This window comes from Nyctibius grandis, chromosome 3 (assembly GCF_013368605.1).
Source record: "Nyctibius grandis isolate bNycGra1 chromosome 3, bNycGra1.pri, whole genome shotgun sequence".
Taxonomy (NCBI): Eukaryota; Metazoa; Chordata; class Aves; order Nyctibiiformes; family Nyctibiidae; genus Nyctibius; species Nyctibius grandis.
This window is the reverse complement of record NC_090660.1, coordinates 74,061,983-74,081,469: the sequence shown is the minus strand read 5'-3', so window position 1 is coordinate 74,081,469 and position 19,487 is coordinate 74,061,983. Positions and strand designations below refer to the sequence as shown.

At 38.3% G+C, this 19,487-nt stretch overlaps 2 protein-coding genes across 4 annotated transcripts in view; both read left to right on the top strand.

Moving 5' to 3' along the window:
- ARMC1 (armadillo repeat containing 1) overlaps positions 1–19,487 on the top strand; it is a 141,715-nt gene that overhangs the window by 36,148 nt on the left and 86,080 nt on the right. The window lies entirely within an intron of this gene.
- PDE7A (phosphodiesterase 7A) overlaps positions 1–19,487 on the top strand; it is an 80,063-nt gene that overhangs the window by 36,268 nt on the left and 24,308 nt on the right. For 2 of the 3 annotated variants that reach the window (XM_068396397.1, XM_068396398.1), the window contains exons 2-3: positions 7,845–7,905; positions 15,481–15,564. In XM_068396397.1, the coding sequence (XP_068252498.1) occupies positions 7,845–7,905; positions 15,481–15,564 (145 nt within the window). The remainder of the gene's footprint in view (positions 1–7,844; positions 7,906–15,480; positions 15,565–19,487) is intronic. The other variant, XM_068396399.1, reaches the window with a different exon arrangement.

Genomic DNA, 19,487 nt, shown 5'->3' with positions numbered 1-19,487 from the left:
AATTGCCACTTTCAGATATTTGAAAGGGGTGTGTCTGTCTTATTCTTATTTCTGATTAGTATTGCCTTCCTGAAAGTAAATACATTTTCTTATCACTGGTTTGATAAACTTCCAAAATACTCCTTTGAACTCCAGTGAAATATTTAGAAAACAGTAGTAGGACTGTTTTGCAGTGGCTTGTTTGAGTTCAATGACAGTTACTTAAGTGCTTTAAAAGAACATTTTCCAGGGCTTTAGCGAGTAAAATCTTGGTGATATCTTGGGGAAAACTGTGGATCTTACGTTAGTATGGAACTTTTAATTACTGAAATAATTCTAAGAATTATGATAAATGAGTCTCACTTTTGAAATCTGATAATAGTTGGAGAAATCTGGTCTAACTGCTTTGTCATTCTAGGGACTTGTAGCTGATAAACTGTCTTAGAATCTGAAATTGTTTCAAAGTGTGTGTATTTGAGGCAGCATAACCAGCAAATTGCAGTTGCTGTGATAGAACAACTTCTCCAAACCTGTTCTCAATTTCTCTTTCTGCAAACAACCCTCTGATTGTTGGGCAAATAACTTGGGCAGAAAAGCCGAGAAGGTAAAAATACCTCACTGGCTGCGTTGCTGTCCCCTGGCTTTTCTTTCCCAGTTTCTGAACAAACATCTGAGTTGCAAAATGAGGGTTGTGCACTCCGTCAAAAAGCAGAGATGGTTCTTTTTGATGGGGGGTACTGAATTTTGAAGGCTAACAGCTCCATCAGTTTCTTTGCTGTTAACAGAATGAGACCAGCACTTGTTTCACTTGACGGTCTGAAAGCTGGCTAGCTGGCGTTCACCTAAATGAAGTGCCCCGCAGTAATGCTGGTGCTCTGCTCTGAACTGGCTGATACATCAATGGCAACGTTTTTGTTTGGCACAAACAGCAGCAGGTGCTCTGTTTCCAAGTGTTACATGCATACGCTGTACTCTCTAGAATCACTGCAGCAGTTTCCCTTTCAAGATATATCTATGTGCTGTTTTGGCATGTCATTCCTGTTGCATGGCCTTTAATAACTTCCTATACTCTTGTGAAAAGATTTTCAGAAAGATCTGACTTAAATTTATCTTTTGGTAGATAGACCATTTGCCTGTTTTTGTGAAGTCCTTGTATTACTGTTGTTCTTAAAGGATTAATGGATCTTCCACTTCAGTTTGAACTTCTTCCATTCACTTTCCATAAAGATGTGAAAAGAGAGAGGAGAAATGAAAGCTTTTCTTACTGGTTTGCCCTTTGGAAGAATAAATGACACTCTAATATGAAACTGAAATTTAAGGTGAGGTTTTCAAAGTGGAAGTCCAGTATAAACAATCCTTCAGCTTCCCAGTCATCTTTTTGACATGTGTCTTCACTGCTGAAGCAGAACAGCCCACCCAGTTCAGATGGCTGTGCTCATGTCTGGAAAGGAGCGGAGTGGTCAAGAACCTCACCTAATCATTTGAGGAATTTGTTGAATCACTGGGAGTCCAGCAGATATTCCCACCGGACCAAGTTGTCCTTGTGCTTGAAAAGGGAACCTGCCTAAACACATTAGGATTGTCTTCAGTCTGAGGACTAGTAATTCTGTCTGCCTGTTGGAATGATGCTTATTTGTTTGAGATTTGTACAGAGAGTCAAGGAGTTCAATATGCTTTATGGTTATTAACAGGTACAAAGCTTCAGATAGACCAAAGAGGTGGCAGAGATCTAGAAATAAAATTTTGTGCTAAATGAGTAAAAAATATTAACAATAATGTGATATTTTGAAGTGCCAGAAGTCAACCTCTGCCCATGAAGTTTTTAGCCAAGGTTTCTGTAGGCTGATACAGTGTATGCTACAGTAATATCAGTTGTGTAAGTGAGATGAAGTTGCAGTGTAAGTAAGGTGAAGTTGTAGCTTTACAGAAACTTTAGTTCTTCAAGATGCATTTGCCTTTCTGCTTACAAATTTGCTGCACATGACAATTCACGTGCATGTCAGTTCACATGACAGTAATGCAACTCGGTAGAAGCTGATGCATTAAAACTAGTCTTTCTGTTTCCTGGATTTAAAAAGTGGAATCGGGGCAGAGTATCTTAAAGAACCACAGGCAGAGTAGATTAAATGACTTGACTTTTTTTTGATTTTGTTTCCTTGCGTTTTTCTAAAGTAGTGTAGGGGATAGTATGACAAATACACTGACAGTATTATTTGGAGTGGGACAATATACCTCAGCCTGTGGTACATAGTCTGTTACCTATTCGGAGCGTAAGCTGACACAAAGCAATCTATGGCTGGATGAGCGTAATATTATTTAATTTACCTACCTATCACAAGTTGCTAAAAACCTCTGTACCATTAGCTCCCTCCTCTGTCTCTGACTGCCCACCACAGTGCTCCGAACTTACTTGTCTGGTCTAAAGGTACGAGGTCTGAGCACTCATCACCCACCCATCTGTCCCTTGGTGGAACTTGCTAATAAATGTCTTCCTCTTAACTGTTTTATTTAACGAATTTCAATGAATGAAGTATCTTTAGGACCTCTACACTTTTAGTAAATTAGCTGAAATTGTCCTAGTACTTTCGAAGTATTATTGGTAAGGTTTACACAGTAAACTCTCTCTTTTTCCTTAGGAATCCAAACTTTGAAAGGTAATTTTAAAAGGGTTTGATTGTTCAAAGATTCCTATGAGATCTTTCAGAGTCCTTTCAGAAAAAAATTGCTTGTTTGTATAAGTAACTGGTTTATGTTTTTAAATATGTGCTTTGTGTTTGATATCATACATACGTGTATTATTTTATCTAGCAAATAACATATTAGATTTTTAGAGAGCAAGTAGTATTTTAGAATCAACATATCAAACGGATTTATTTTTCTGTAAATTTTTACATATTGTTTTCCTTCTCGGAGACTAATGCTCCAGTTGGGCATGGTTCTTCTAGCTGCATGTGTGCTTAGCTTTCTCCTGTATTAGATTACAGAACTATAATGGACATGTCCAGAAATCTGTGATAGGTGCAAATTGCAGGTTAGCACTAAATTACATCACTGATTGTGCCTAGTCAGTGATATGAAATGTTCCAGGCTACTGAAAATATATTCAGCTGAGATTTGCTGAAATTCAAAGGTAGGTTATATGAAGAAATTTGAAAATGTTTAGTGGGAAATCAGCATTGTTTTCTGGCTGATGAGTTGTGTTGCTGCCTTTCCCATTAGGACAGGCACATTGCTGTGAGAAATGCTGTACAAACATATTTCGAGGGAAGGATTATTTGCATGGTTTATGCTCTTCCAAGGAAACACAGAACAAAAGCTAAGACAACATAAAAGCGCTGTACAGGGAGCTCTTCCTTGTAATCTTTACAACAGCTACTATAATTGGACCCCATTTGGAGCTAGGTCTTTGGTCATTTCTGTAATTAAATATTAAGCGTACCTTTGGAAAAACTTCTCTGACTTCAAGTGCAAGGTTTTCTTTGTTGTTTTAACATGAAAAATATTAAAACAATTAAGTGTAACTTCTGGATTTGGAGTCTCAGCACATGAGTTGTACCGATCATGCAGAGGGAGGTTATTAATCTCTAGTCTTTGTGTGCAATTAGTTCTGTAGATAGATGCATATAAGCAATTTTGCCCTTTTCCCCTTCCAAGTAATTTGTTTCTTGATCTCTTTCTTTCTTTTAGAATTCTTTTCAACAGCCAACATCTATTTTTCTGTCCTGTTGCCAAACATGGTTTGGTTTCCCATCTTTTGAACTTGCACATTTTCAGGCTGTTGTGTGTACCTGGTGTAGTGTTGTTCCTGCTACACAGAGGAAAAAATGGGAGACTGTGTTCACCTTCAGGTTGGCCTTTATCTGAAGTTCTCAAAGGGGTATGATAACACTTTTTGGCACTGAGGACTTCACTGTCCTCAGTGTAAATAAGTGTGGTGGGCAAGGAAAGGTCATAGGAGTTTAACGCACACACACAAAATCTTATTTCCTTAAAGAACAAATGTTGTGAACGGGCAAAACTGAAGTCTGTTTGTGAAGGTGATCCTCTGATCCTAGGGTTAAGAAATAATATTAATGAAGGCCCTAGGAAGTGGCAGAAGACGGTGAAAGTACAGTAAAGGCAAGGTGTGAGGCTGGGTGCTAGGTCATGCCAAGCTTTGAAGACTACATGATGCCAGTGTTGTGTAACGATGAGAACATTCTCCCAGTTTTTAGCTATTAGAGGACCAGTTCACCACACTTACGGGAGACTTGCTGGATTATAACTCTTACTGCATTAGCTGAATATGTATGGAACATATGTATTTTGTGTAGGTAAGAAATACAGCCTATATGGGAGTATCTCAATGTCGTGCACAGATAGCTTGATGACTCTTTTAGACATTTATCATCAAACGTGAAATATCACTTGCTTATTTTCTTTAAAATACCTTTATGTATTACATCCTGCTTCAGTGGTACCTTGATTTGCCTACAGAGAATACTAGGTGGAATGAAAGTAGCATGTGGCAGCCGAGTCCTGCCCTTGCAGAATATACATTGAATTCAGCTCGCTCCCTGAAATGCCTGTACACCAATGCACGCAGCATGGGGAATAAACAGGAGGAGTTAGAAATCCATGTTCGGTCGGGGGGCTATGATCTAGTGGCAATTACAGAGACTTGGTGGGACGCCTCGCATGACTGGAATGTGGTCATGGATGGCTATGTCTTGTTCGGGAAAGACAGGCCACTAAGGAGAGGTGGTGGAGTTGCTCTTTATGTGAGTGAGCAGCTAGAATGTATTGAGTTCTGTCCAGGGGCGGATCAGGAGCGAGTTGAGAGTTTGTGGGTGTGAATTAAGGGGCAGGCTGGCAGGGGTGCTACTGTTGTGGGTGTCTATTACAGGCCACCGGATCAGGATGAGGAGGGTGATGAGGCCTTCTACAGGCAACTGAGAGCAGTCTCGCAATTACAGGGCCTGGTTGTTGTGGGGGATTTCAACTACCCTGATATTTGCTGGGAGGCCTACTCAGCCAGCCATCCTCAGTCCAGGAGGTTCCTCCAGTGCATTGGCGATAACTTTCTGATGCAAATGGTGGATGAGCCAACTAGGAGAGGAGCGTTGCTGGATCTCATTCTCGCTAACAAGGAGGGTCTGGTTGAAGCGGTGAAGGTTGAGGGCAGCCTTGGTTGTAGTGACCATGAGATGGTAGAGGTAAGGATCTCATGTGGCAGGAACAGAATAGCTAGCAGAATCGCAACCCTGGACTTCAGTGGGGCTAACTTTGGCCTTTTCAAGCAAGTGCTAGGGGAAATCCGATTGGACAGGGTATTAGAAGGTAAGGGGGCCCAAGATAGTTGGTTAGCATTCAAGGACTGCTTCTTCCAAGCTCAAGATCAGAGCATCCCAGCAGGTAGGAAGTCAAGGAAGGGTAGCAGGAGACCTGCATGGTTAAACAGGGAACTGCTGGGCAAACTCAAGTGGAAGAAGAGGGTGTACAGATCATGGAAGGAGGGGCTGGCCACTTGAGAGGAATACAGTCAGAGGATGTAGGGAGGCAACTAGGAAAGCTAAGGCCTCCTTGGAATTAAACCTTGCAAGAGAGGTCAAGGACAACAGAAAGGGCTTCTTCAACTACATTGCAGGTAAAACCAACACTAGAGGCAATGTAGGCCCACTGAGGAATGAGGTGGGGGCCCTGGAGACAGAGGATAAAAAGAAGGCGGAGTTACTGAATGCCTTCTTTGCCTCTGTCTATACTGCTGGAGGCTGTCCTGAGGAGCCCCGGACCCCTGAGGCCCCAGAGGAAGTCGGGATAGAGGAGGAATCTGTCTTGGTAGATGAGGGCTGGGTCAGGGACCAGTTAAGCAATCTGGACGTCCATAAATCCATGGGCCCTGATGGGATGCATCCGCGGGTGCTGAGGGAGCTGACGGAAGTCATTGCTAGGCCACTCTCCATCATCTTTGCTAAGTCGTGGGCAACAGGAGAGGTGCCTGAGGACTGGAGGAAAGCGAGTGTCACTCCAGTCTTCAAAAAGGGCAAGAAGGAGGACCCGGGTAACTATAGACCGGTCAGCCTCACCTCCATCCCCGGAAAGGTGATGGAACAACTTGTCCTTGGTGCTGTCTCTAGGCATATCAAGGATAGGAGGATCATTAGGGGCACTCAACATGGCTTCCCCAAGGGGAAGTCATGCTTAACCAACTTGATAGCCTTTTATGAGGATATAACCTGGTAGACAGATGATGGTAAAGCTGTGGATGTGGTCTATCTCGATTTCAGTAAAGCGTTTGACACGGTCTCCCACAGCATCCTCGCAGCTAAACTGAGGAAGTGTGGTCTGGATGATCGGGTAGTGAGGTGGATTGTGAACTGGCTGAAGGAGAGTGGTGGTCAATGGGGCAGAGTCCAGTTGGAGGCCTGTGTCTAGCGGAGTCCCTCAAGGGTCGGTACTGGGACCAGTTCTATTCAATATATTCATTAATGACTTGGATGAGGGAATAGAGTGCACTGTCAGCAAGTTCGCTGATGACACCAAACTGGGAGGAGTGGCTGACACACCGGAAGGCTGCGCAGCCATTCAGAGAGACCTGGACAGGCTGGAGTGTTGGGCGGGGAGAAATTTAATGAAATATAACAAGGGCAAGTGTAGAGTCCTGCATCTGGGCAACCCCATGTATGAGTACAAGTTGGGGGCAGACCTGTTGGAGAGCAGCGTAGGGGAAAGGGACCTGGGCGTCCTAGTGGACAGCAGGATGACCATGAGCCAGCAATGTGCCCTTGTGGCCAAGAAGGCCAATGGCATCCTGAGGTGCATTAGAAGGGGTGTGGTTAGCAGGTCAAGAGAGGTTCTCCTCCCCCTCTGCTCTGCCCTGGTGAGGCCGCATCTGGAATATTGTGTCCAGTTCTGGGCCCCTCAGTTCAAGAAGGACAGGGAACTGCTAGAGAGAGTCCAGCGCAGAGCCACAAAGATGATTAAGGGAGTGGAACATCTCCCTTATGAGGAGAGGCTGAGGGAGCTGGGTCTCTTTAGCTTGGAGAAGAGGAGACTGAGGGGTGACCTCATTAAGGTTTATAAATATGGAAAGGGCAAGTGTCATGAGGATGGAGCCAGGCTCTTCTCAGTGACATCCACTGACAGGACAAGGGGCAATGGGTGCAAGCTGGAACACAGGAGGTTCCACTTAAATATGAGGAAAAACTTCTTTACGGTGAGGGTGACCGAACACTGGAACAGGCTGCCCAGAGAGGTTGTGGAGTCTCCTTCTCTGGAGACATTCAAAACCCGCCTGGACACGTTCCTGTGTGACAAGATCTAGGTAATCCTGCTCCGGCAGGGGGATTGGACTAGATGATCTTTCGAGGTCCCTTCCAATCCCTAACATTCTGTGATTCTGTGTAATTCCTAGGACTGCAGTAATGGTGTCACTTGAGTTCTGTTATGTCTTTTAAAACTACTTTTAGCTTTGAAAGATAGAGATACCCCATAGGTAAAAGTAAATAAACAAATCAGGAACTGCAAGTAATTGTTTGAAGTATTATATTCTAGAAGGCTAGGAGGAGCACGTTTTTTTGTGTCTGCTTAACCCTGTTCTGTATCTTGTTTGTTGTGAGGAATGATTGAGGAGCATTTGGGAAGAAATTTAGGGGGGATATTTTTTCCACACTCTGGTCCTATTTTTCATTATCTCTTCACTACCAATTCCTGTCCTTCCTTTGTCCCCTTCGTAAAACAAAAGCAGTATATATATTTGAAAGATGCATGTTCAAACTTCCAAAATTAATTTTGAGAATTAAATTGGAAATGGGCAATTGATACTTTATTTTCATTTCAATTTAAAAATGATTCAATTCTAACTTGTATAAAATACTTTTTTGCAGAGACGTGGAGCAATTTCCTATGACAGCTCTGATCAGACTGCGTTGTACATTCGTATGCTAGGTAAGCATACCAGTTCTATATTGCAAAGTTCTAATGTTTATGATTGATTTAAAATAATTATTTTTTATATTTGAGTGTTGAATTCTTAAACTTAGCATTCCCTTTCTCCTGGTTAATAATCTGGTTAGATTCTTCAGGAGAGTTTGGATTCTTTTGTGTTGACTTGGGTTTCCTGGGGGTTTTTTTGCCGTGTTTCTTTTTTTTTTTCTGTGTTAACTATTGTGTCAGATGTTTTACTCCTATATTAAAAAAAGAAAAAGTGCTTATAATTAACGTAACGTGTTTGGTAGAAGTTTAGTTTTCCAAGTGACTTATGATTCATCTTTATTTCTGTGATGGAATTTATCACCTCTGCGTGGTATCCTTCTGGTTAAAGCTGTAACTTAGAGAACATTTGTGTATCAGTTACCACACACTTCTAAAAACTTCAGTACTGAAGCTATGAAATGCTCAAGGTGTTTTTAAAATAATGATATGACTTTAAACAATACTTCTCGTACTAGTCCTAGAAGATGACTTGAGAAGGGAAAGGATGTATAACAGGGCCAGTAGCAACTAGATAAAAGGTAAAGCCAAATTAAAATGAAAGAACGGTATCTGGAGGGGCAAGCGTCCAGGAAAGACCCTCTTTGACAGTGAGTGCGCAGAAGAAGGAGTTGAGGTCAGTCATTGAGAGAAGAAAGATGCAAAGCTCTTGCAGGTCTGACTGCTGGATTCAGTACTTCCCGCACCTCTTCTGGAGGCTGCTGGTGGTGCAGATGGCATGGGGACTGTGTACATACTCTAAGTATGTTTCACGGCAAAATTATGCCACTTAATTTAAGCCATCTTGAGCTATGATTTTGTGTTGAAATGGACGATGAATGCTTGCATGACATCTCGCACAGCTCAATGAACATCAACAGCTAGTGATTATAAATTCTTAACTAGGTCCAAGTAGATTAGCCAGAACATGTCTTTTTATGCCCTTAGTCTTTTCAATTTAATTGTATATTGTATGTATTTAAGTCCCCAGAAATTCGTAACTGTGTCCTCTGTGCATTTAAAGTTGTAAGTTATATGCGTGTGTACATGTTCTATATGAATTTATAGTCATAACCCACATATGTAGGCATACATGTGCGTATGTACATATAAATCCAGTTTTGACTTAGCATCTTTGCATTTTTTTTTTCAGTTATTTTGATTTTTTTAAGTTTGTGAAGGTGTTAATACTACAGCACTGACTGTCTACTGAAGGATTTTTGATAAAAGAATGTGATTATTTTGGAGATTTGTTAAGAGGAAGAGAATAGAAGATGCTGGTTTCTAATTGTTTATTGAAAAAGCTGCTGGGGATTTTTTTGTTGTTGTTGGAAATAGGTTTATTTCATTTTCAAAAGTTAAAGTAACTTTTTCATTTTTAATCATCCTTTTTGCAGGATGAACACTAGAATTCTTCAAAATGTGATTTTTCTACTCTAGTCATAAGAATAAGCAAGTAAATTCAGGCCTGAGGTAGTTTTGTTTCCTTGATTCTGTGATACTTTTTTTTAACTAAATTTATTTTGTGCTGCAAGTAGAAAATACAATTTTGTTTTCTGCTTCAAAATCCTACAAACTGAGTACTTTTAATTCCTCAACAGGGGAAATATGTATTAATTTATTTTAAAGATGCACTGATATGCTTGAATTAAAGGTACTGTAAGTATATGTCTGTGTTTTTATCTTTTTTTTTAAAATTAATTTGCTAGTGGTAGAAACTCGGCTTGTAAGAAAGTAGTTCTTAATTTCTGGGGAGAATAATCTGATTTATTTTGCTTCTTTGGAAGTTTAACTGTGCCATGAAGTAGTTAGGCCCATCATTTCTGCAGAAAGTTTTGTGATAATGCTCAAGTAAATCTAGAGGAAAGTAAATCGTGACTTCCTGTGGTTCTTGGTATGTACACCTGAACTGACGGAAAAATCTCATTTGTTTTGAAATCTTTCTTTGACTGTTCTCAGAGGCAGAACTGGAATATGTTCAGAACGTAATGTTAAGTAAATTGAATTTTCATTTGTTCTCTGACTGGAATTAATTTATTAGACTATGTGATTCGTGCTTGTTATGAATAGCATAACTCTTGCTGGCATTGATTGCTGTTCAATAATGCTAGCTATTCAGAGGCAGTCTTTTAAAGGATTGACCTCTTTCAACTTTTTCTGGGGGAGGAGGGTACCAACAAACAAACAAAAAATTGCTCATTGGATGTTTGAATCAGTATGTTAAATTTGTATTACTTTCTCACTTGTTAGCGATCTCTTTGTTTTCCCGGGTGTAATGTATGCTATACTGTACAAGTTAGCAACTACTTACAGATTTTACTGTTGTATTCATAAATGGACTGTAAAAAACACCAGCCTGAAAGCTGAACAGTTGGACGCATCGGTACATAGAAACATTCGTATCAGAGTAGATTCAAGAATGAATATATTCACATTTCTTGAAAAAAATTCTAGTGGAATTATTGCATTTCCTGTACAGTATCGTAAAGGTGGGGGTTTTTTTGTGGGTTTTTTTTTGTTGTTATTTATCTTAGTATACTTTAGCAGGGTAAACTGTAAGGAATCTTCAGCTGTAACTTAATGGGAAGTTAGGCACAGTCATAAGAGGTTTTGCCTTTTACTTGGTTATTATTCCAAACAGACTATATCTACTAATAAACTGTACCTTGATAAGGTGTTTACTTTAGCAGACCAAAAATATAAAGCTTAAGGGTATCTAGGACACCTCCTTCTGCCTCTGTTTAGTTGTGCTGGCCATAGAGTTACTTCCTTTAACAATTTCAGGCTGTTCCAATGGGAATCCAATAGAAGTTCATTTGCACCAAGTAAATAGAAATGCCTGTGGTATGGCAGTGTTTCCAGGTTCAATTTAGAAGATCGAATTTTAGGGGCACACAAAATAAACGACTATTAACTGTCTTCGTCAATGTCGATATAAACAAGCAGCATTGACTCTAATGACTCATCTGTCATACCCCATTCCCAAAATATACCCTAAGTCACTCCCAAGTGGCTTATTTACTATTTTAAAATATAGATACAGATGCAGCATTGTAGAATTTTTCTTTTAAGACCTTGGAAGGGCTAATATATCTGCGTCACCTCAGTCAGCTACTTCTCTCAGCAGCTATGAGGAATTCTCAAAATTTCTTGTAAGTGCCTCTGTGTAATCTTGATACTTTCTTGATTTTCCCCTTCTTTGCTTTTCTGGTCTCTTTTTCTTGTTCTTTTATATTGCCTGAAAGTTTTGCTACTGTGCATGGGGTGGAAGGAGTGGGGCACTGACTGCTTGGTTGGTGAGCATGCACCTCAACTAAAACTGGAGCATTTTACCCTCCTTTAGAGGTCCTGATCACTTCCAATAGGAAACAGTGGAGGCAAGCTACGGTGTAGTGCAGGTGCATGCTCTTCTCCAGTAGCGGTTGTTATGTTGTATTCCTTTTGCTTTCATTCCGGCATATTTGGCTGACCTGTCATCTGTTTCTCCAACAAATTTAATAGGAACTTTAATCTGTGAAGTTAGTAATTCTTTCTGGAAATCCAGCTCTTCACAACTTCATGGCTTTGACTTGGGTGGCTTACCTTGAGGTGACTGTCGTAATTTCTGCTCCCAGCTGTCCTCCGTGATCTCTGAGATTTTCTACCCCTGCTCCAGAAGGCCTCAGCTCCCCAAGCAGCTGCTGCATTGTTACTGTGCTACGCCGAAGTATTAGGGTAGCACAAAGTATGTGCTATGTAACCCTAACATGCAGGGATGTCAGCTATGGCATTTCAGCTGCCTCGTAAGTATCAGAGCTGTCCCTGTGGTGTGAGCAGGAATCTGAGAGAGGGGTAGGAACTAAATTATCTGTCTCAAGGTAAGTTTTGTTACAGCCCTGATTCGTTTTCAGTTGTAGCCGCAAACCTCCCTCTTACATTCCTTCTTCTGCTATTTATTCAGCCTTCAACTGAGTTTCTGTTTGTATGGCCTTTGTTTTACAAATGCAAGCAATCCTGGTCACGTAGAACTATTCTGGAAAAAATTCTAGTTAAATACTCACCCAGCTTTGTCATGTTTGTGCACAAAATCAAATTTTGAAAGGAAGGCTACTTGTTTTTTAAAATCTTTCTCTTGATTCTTTGGATTCTCAGAAACTCTCTAAGAGGGGAAAAGACTGTTCCTGGAAGTCCACTGTCATTAAGATACTGGACTTGAATGTGTTCCCCTAAGGAAACAGAGGAGTCTCTTCAGAGTGGCTGAAGAAGAGACACTTAAGATAAAAACTGTCAGCTTGCTAACACTTCTGCCTCCTCAAGGAAATTTTTACCTGTAAGCAAGCGGTGTGATCTGATGGTTTCAAAAGATTTTGTAACCACTTCGATATTTTTTTAAAAGATCTAAATAAATGAAAACTTTTCATAAGTTAATTTGTTTTAGATGTTGAATTTTAATTATCTTTCAGCTACCATAATAATGATTGGCTCTGAGGTTGGACTCCTGTTGTTGTTTGAAGGAGTTATGTAACAGTGTCCTTTTGTCTGATGAAAGTAATCATAAATCTGAAATGTCTTGTGCCTTTTTTTGGAGTTACCTATGATGGTAAACATGTTTCTTCCTTAAAATTACATTCAGTATCACTTCCAAGTCATAGGGTTACAGAAAACTTGTGCAGGATTTCCCAAGCAAATCAATGTGAATATGTTATGTTGTGTGCAATAACAATGAAGTGGGTGCATTTGGGATCCATTGATCTTTGCAGGTCAGATTAACTGAATGGTGAATGCATAATGATGGTCCAGTATTAGTCTCACTGTGCTAATAGCACATCATTTCATAATGTGCTAATGTGCAGCCAGTTGGATGCTATTCCTTTTTATGCTTCTATACACATAGAAACTTCAGATGGATGCATGGTATCTTCAAATTCCACTCGCACCAATTTTTCCAAACACTTTTTTTGACTGAAATCTTGAAAAAGGCCATAGTTCTGTAGAATGATAATAGAGGCAGCTCTTCTGCCTTCGTTTTGTCCAAGTTCCTAGTTTGTTTACTGTGATAAATTCCAGTCCTGTAGAAGTGACATCTCTTTCCAGAATAAATCCAAATGTATTCTAAAAAAAGTCATCCATTGTTGAGATCTTGATTCTGAACAAAATACCCTCTGCTTCCACCACGATAAAGGAGAGAGAATTTTGTTTAACAACTATTTAATGAAAATATTTTGCTTTCCTTGCTGAGAATTTCTCATTTCATATGTATGCAAGTAAATCTGCTCATTTTACCTTCATTTTATTACAGTTGCCTTTTTAATAGCTTGCTGTGTTCATTTTTAGTATATAATTTCTTCTTTTGGTTAACTATTCCTGTAAATATATGTTTAAATAATTCCTGTTAAAAGCAATGTAGTTAGTTGCACTTCTGCATTTCACTTGTAAATAGTTTTTCTTGTTTTCCTACTCGAAATCCACAGCATTGCAGGCATTTCAAGGGTAACAGGGATACTGCTATTCTATCTATGCTATTAGACGAGGTACTAGTAAAAAACAACAAAGCAGAGGGAAATTTTTTGGATATCATTTATCAGATGAACCTGCTTGTTTTGTTATTTGCAGAATACCATGTTAGTCTTCAGGTATTTTTTTTGTGAACTTTTCCTGTTCTTGACACTTTGAACAAGTAAATAGTTCAGCAAAACCTAGTTGTACACTGACTGCAACTATTTGCTAATTCACATTATGGTTGGTAAATTTTGAAAGTTAAGACTGCCGTGAAAACTAAATATAATTCACAAAAGTTGTATCACCTTTTCTGTAAACAATTAGCTCAACTAAAAAAACTTTTAATTCAGCTGGTGAACTCATTCACACAGCTGTAGCTATGACTGATTTCCCAGATAAATATGAGTGAAAGGTAATGAAAGTTGCATTTTTCTCTGTGTAAACTGATATTTTCATACACAGCTACTAATGCATTCACCTCCTGTTCTCCAAAATTTCCTCCCTTTTTCCTTTTTATTAATTTATCTTGTAAATAAAACTCGCCAGTTGCTTGTGTCTAACAGAAGAGTTCTACAATTTGCTGCCTCTGTATTGCCTCAAACAAGACAAGCCTCTTGCACTCTGCTCAGATGAATGCTTTAAATTTTTATAAGTAGTATATTGTCAGTGGTCTGAAAAATAATATTTGCAGGTAGTAATTGGGTTACTTTCCCTTGCAACTCTGTTAAAGTTTTCAGTTTCAAAAAAACCAAAAGAAGTAATAACTGAAAACCACGTGTATTTGGTACGTTTTTACTGATATGTAAACTCTACAGTCATCATTTGGGGAGCCCTGGATCTACTTATCTTTTTGTGGTCCTTCCAGCGTGCCTCACAAGATAACATTCATGTGAAGTGTGTCACTACAGATATGTCAGTGTTTATAGATACGTATCTTTAGAAAGATACCTCTTAGGTATTAAAAGTATATTACTGAAGTTTTAGTCAGTATCTTTAGCTATTTTCTGACAAGTTGCCTGATTCAGCATTACAAATTAGCAGGTTGGAGAAGAAAAAGGAAAAACACTCTTAAGATGTTAGAATATTATCAGTTGCTGGACATTAAATAGCTATATTTTTATTTTGTTCTTATAAAATCAGTCTTAGTTCCTTGTGTTAAATACTTAGCGATTTTCATATGAATCAAAACTGTGTTTGAGGAGAGAATACTACACTTGAATTTTCATAATTAGAAACCAGAGCATTTTCACATCTTAAATTTCACTTTTTTGTTCGGATTTGAGGAGGGAAACACTGTTGCATTTGATCCCCAAAGGTTTCCCCAAATTTGTAATTGCTAAAGGATTTTAAATGAAAGCTTTTAATCCACGTAAACTACTTATATTAATGCATACAAATACCTAATAAAAGAATACTGATCAGCTTTCAGTTGGTAAAATGCATAAGTAGAAATCAACTAGCATGCTAAAAGATCCAGGTTGAAGCTAATTGCAGTGCAAAATAGTTTGATAAAATTTTAATACTGAGTTTTGGTATTTTGATAGGCTCTTGTGTAATATTCAAACAGCTGAGCACAAGTAAGTAAATGCTAGTGGGAAAATATTCTATTATGTAATATAAAACCATATTGTAACTAGCTTATTTGCTAAAAGCTACCATTTCTAGAAGCTGAATCTTTTTTGTACTATACAAAATGTTATTGTTTTATGTGTGTTACTGAGGAACAGTTCAGCCTTTAATGTTCTTGTTTCCTGTCATATTAAGGTGCATTTTTACCATACCAGTGTAGCAAGCTGTTCCTAATTTCATCTGAATGCTTATCACATGCTTCTGGCAACGTATGCTTAGGCAGGAGAGATTTTTGACAAGAAAGCATGCGATTGCATGTTGAACAAGTCTTCAAACTTTGTTTTGAATTTCACCTTTAAAACAAAAAGCATTGAAATAGGCCTATTGTTTGAATAATCCTCCTCCATTAAGTACATGAATCTTTACCCCTCCAGGCTATGTTCATTTGCATTTTATCTCTGCCACTCTTCCACACTTTTATTTCACTCTTGACCCTGTTTCTAGGAGATGTGCGAGTAAGAAGTCGGGCAGGATTTGAAACAGAGAGAAGAGGTTCTCATCCATACATTGATTTCCGTATTTTTCACTGTAAGTATTTAAAAGCAGATAAATGACAAATAAACAAAGGCTTCCATTAATTTTAACTGCTGAGCCTCTAAAAATAAAGTTAGCAGCTTATACAGCAAGACCATTTTTTATACTTTGTAGGAAAATCTTTCATACTACTTCATTACCAAAAATGGAAGAGGAAAATCTTCACTGCTAAATTATTGTTTTTAAAAATATAGTTTAAACTCATTGAATTTAGACCTGAATCCCTATGGAAATGAAAACTATCTTATATACAGCTACTGGTGTGTATGCCAAGTTCTTACTTGGCAGACACAATCAGTTGAGAAGAATACTTTCCTGCTTTTGTAAAGCAGCAGAAGGGCCTGGTCTAGGATGATGTTTGAAGAGAATTACCATAGATGTCAATATTCTTGACCTCATCATAATCCATTAACATTACATTTACTCAAATATGTAGCTAGGACTTAAACTTTTTGGACATAGACAAATATTAAATAAAGATTAAAGTGTTATTACAAAACAGCAGACTAAATTTTTTCGATTATGTGTTTTAGGAAACATTTTTTTTCTCAGAAGTGTTACAAGAAGAATATTTTCAGATAATTTCACTTTCTTCTCTACATCTATATTGTTATAACTTCAATAACCACCAAACCAATATGCAGCAGAAGTTGAAGGGGATTTAAGTCTTAATTAAATTATGCCAATAATATTAATGCATTAAGTGTCATAAAGTACTTATACCAACATTGTATCAGCACAATTCCAAGTATTCTGAATGAAATGGAGAGATTTAGAAAAACTATTTCATTGTAACAAGTGTGGTGGTTGTAATTACCTTATTAATAAAAATGAGTGGCAGAAACTGTTCTAATTAATATTCTGATCTTAACTAAAGTTACTCTTTTTAAAAGTAGATCACTGCTTAAATTTAAAACTCTTAAACTCTTAGTTTCATTCAAAAGTTAGTATTATAAAATAGGTGAGAAAACAAAGTTTGAAGAGTATGCTATATTGATTGTTTTCAATAAAGAGGATAAGAATTCTGTCTCAAGTCCTGATAATTCTATTGAGTATAATAAAAATTCTCTGTAGAAACAGCATGCGATTTATGAATTACATAACCATGTCTTTTTGTGTGTATATATATGTGTGGCATTTCATGCTGATATGGGGAAAATACTAATAGAAGTATTAAAAGAACTACCTGTTAAAAGGCAGTTGTGTATAATATTATTGCTGTTGTCAAATTAACTGTATTTTCTATGGTACTCATCATGCTGTTTCTTTCCATCCTAATGATTGTGCATCAGGCAGATCATGACTAATCAGGAAAAGGATTTTCACACCCTTTCTTCTTGCCCCTACTTGTTCAGGCACAGGCACCAACTTTTAGCAATATCAACTGTGGTGTCTGATGACAGCAAAGAATGTTGCTAGGAGGCCCAAAAAATTCTTTGGCTGTAACTCCCCTTTCAAGTCAGCTGCTGTGGCAGTTTTCATAGTTGCCATATTATGGTCAGATTTTTTTTGCACTTCAGGATTCACAGAATCACAGAATCAACCAGGTTGGAAGAGACCTCAGGGATCATCGAATCCAACAGCTGCCCCTACACCACCCTGTCAACTAGACCATGGCACTAAGTGCCATGTCCAGTCTTTTCTTAAACACATCCAGAGATGGTGACTCCACCACCTCCCTGGGCAGCCCATTCCAATGTCTAATAACCCTTTCTGTAAAGAAATTCTTCCTGATGTCCAACCTGAACCTCCCCTGGCAAAGCTTGAGGCTGTGCCCTCTTGTCCTATCGCTGTTGCAGTGCCTGTTGCAGTGCTGCTCTTTGACTTAAGACTCCTGCTACTTTGTGGAGTTTCTTTCAAAGTCAGTATGGAATTCAGCCCCATCTCTCACCATATCACTAGATTATCTATTAATTTGCAGAGATATTTTGGGGTTTTTGTTTTTTTAATTAGTAAAATGTTTTCTTTTTCTCTGCAATGCTAATTGAGTCCTGATCAATGTTTCCTTAACTGTTTTAAGCAAAAGAGTTTTGGTATCATACTATCAGACGGCAGGTGGAGAGAAGTTGTGGAAATCTGATTTGACCTCATTGTTAGGATATTCTCCCTACCCTCCCCCAGTAACTCCAGAAGGATTTTGCCACTTAGAGCTACATTGCTGAAAAATGTTCACCCATATGAGCAATAGACATATGTGAGCGGAGCCAGCCAAGCCAGCCGGCCCTTCTTTGCTTGGGGCAAAAACTGGACGGAAACTGGTCTCTTCTGCAGCTGAACCAGACTAAACCATCTGAATGTTGACTTTTTTTTTTTCCTCCTACCATAGCTGCATACTGAACATCAGTAACGCATGGATATGCTTCCTTCATGGTGTTTGTAAAGTTTCACTGTAACTTTCTCCTACTATCCACTAACTTTTCTCCATGGTTCTAAATATTTTGCAATGATCATTGCTTACCTGTTTTGCAGATGACTTATACTGGCTATCATTCACAGTGTTGACACATTATTGCCGTTTTGTATTTTGCTTAGCTAACTTAATGTTGTTAGCATTATTTTCTTTTTTTGTCAATGATATTTTGTGAAGAAGTCGAATGTCTTTCAGGAAGTCCAGCTAATAATCTGCTGACCAGTTCTCTTTTTCCAATATTTTATTAATAGGCTCTTAACCCAATATTTTATTGGTAGGTTTGAAGACTGCTGAATTTTAAATGCATCACTCTATTTTCAGGAAGCTACTGGGTTTTTGTTGTTTGTTTGTTTTTTTTAAATAATCACATATGTTTCATAACATTATTTTTACGCAACTTCAACTAGTGTTACCAATGTAAAGTTTGTTAGCATTTAGTTCTTAAGACCACTTCTGTTTCTTCTTAAGGATTATAAGCTCAGTGTCTGCATCTTCATCCCAGAGTTCTGTAATTGGCACATGAATATTCAAGTTACTAAATTGTCTGGAATTATTCTCAATGGTAACTTTTTCTAGGAAATTTGATTTTAAAATGGTTGTTGGAAAAATGTCTTTATTATTGTTGTTAGAGATGGTAATATGGGAGTAATATCTGAGGATTATTAAATGTAGGATTTGACTGATCATCAAACTGAGTTTGGGTGGTAGTTTTCCTTCTATATTATCTGTTATTCCAGAAGTCACGTTTTTATAGCTAATCACAGGAACTAGTCAGGAAGAATAGCTCAATAAACAGATTTTTGTTTCAACAAGACTGCTTCCTGATGGATGGGGAAAGTTGGGATTGTGTTCTTCATGTCGGTTGGTAAACATCAGGACATCAATTAGTAGTTTTTCTGTTACTGTGATCTGTTGATTATGTCTGTGTGGGACCACATGTGTAAACTCAAGTTAGCAGCTAAAAGGCACCATTTCTGGAGAGGAGAGAGCAGCCACATAACTTCCTTCCTCAGAAGTAAATTTTTACCTTAAATGTAATGGTCTGGTGTTCTTCAGTGGATGTATGTATTTCACAGTTGCACAGTCAATTGCATACAATGTAATATTGTATTGAGTTGAATATAGAGCACTGGATCTACTTTTCACTCAGGTAACAAGGAGGGAGTTTGGCAATTTAATGTCTGACAACCCAGCATCTACTGTTTGGTTTTCAGGGATGTTATTGAAAAAGTGATTGCAGTGGTTATAACCACTCTTGCTCTCTGCTAGTTTACAAATAGACTACAGTTAAGGTGATTACTTTTTACATTTTTTTTTACATTACTTAAGACATCATAGATAGTAATTCAGTCTGCAACGCTGAAAGAACATGTTGATAAAAGCTAATGCAAAACAAAATCTTTGGTAGAAGAATTGGTAAATGACAGTATAAAAATATTCCCTTTTCCAGAAATAGCAAGTCAGCAATAAAATTTTAGGTTTTGTTTTCTTGCTGTTGAGAGGTTGT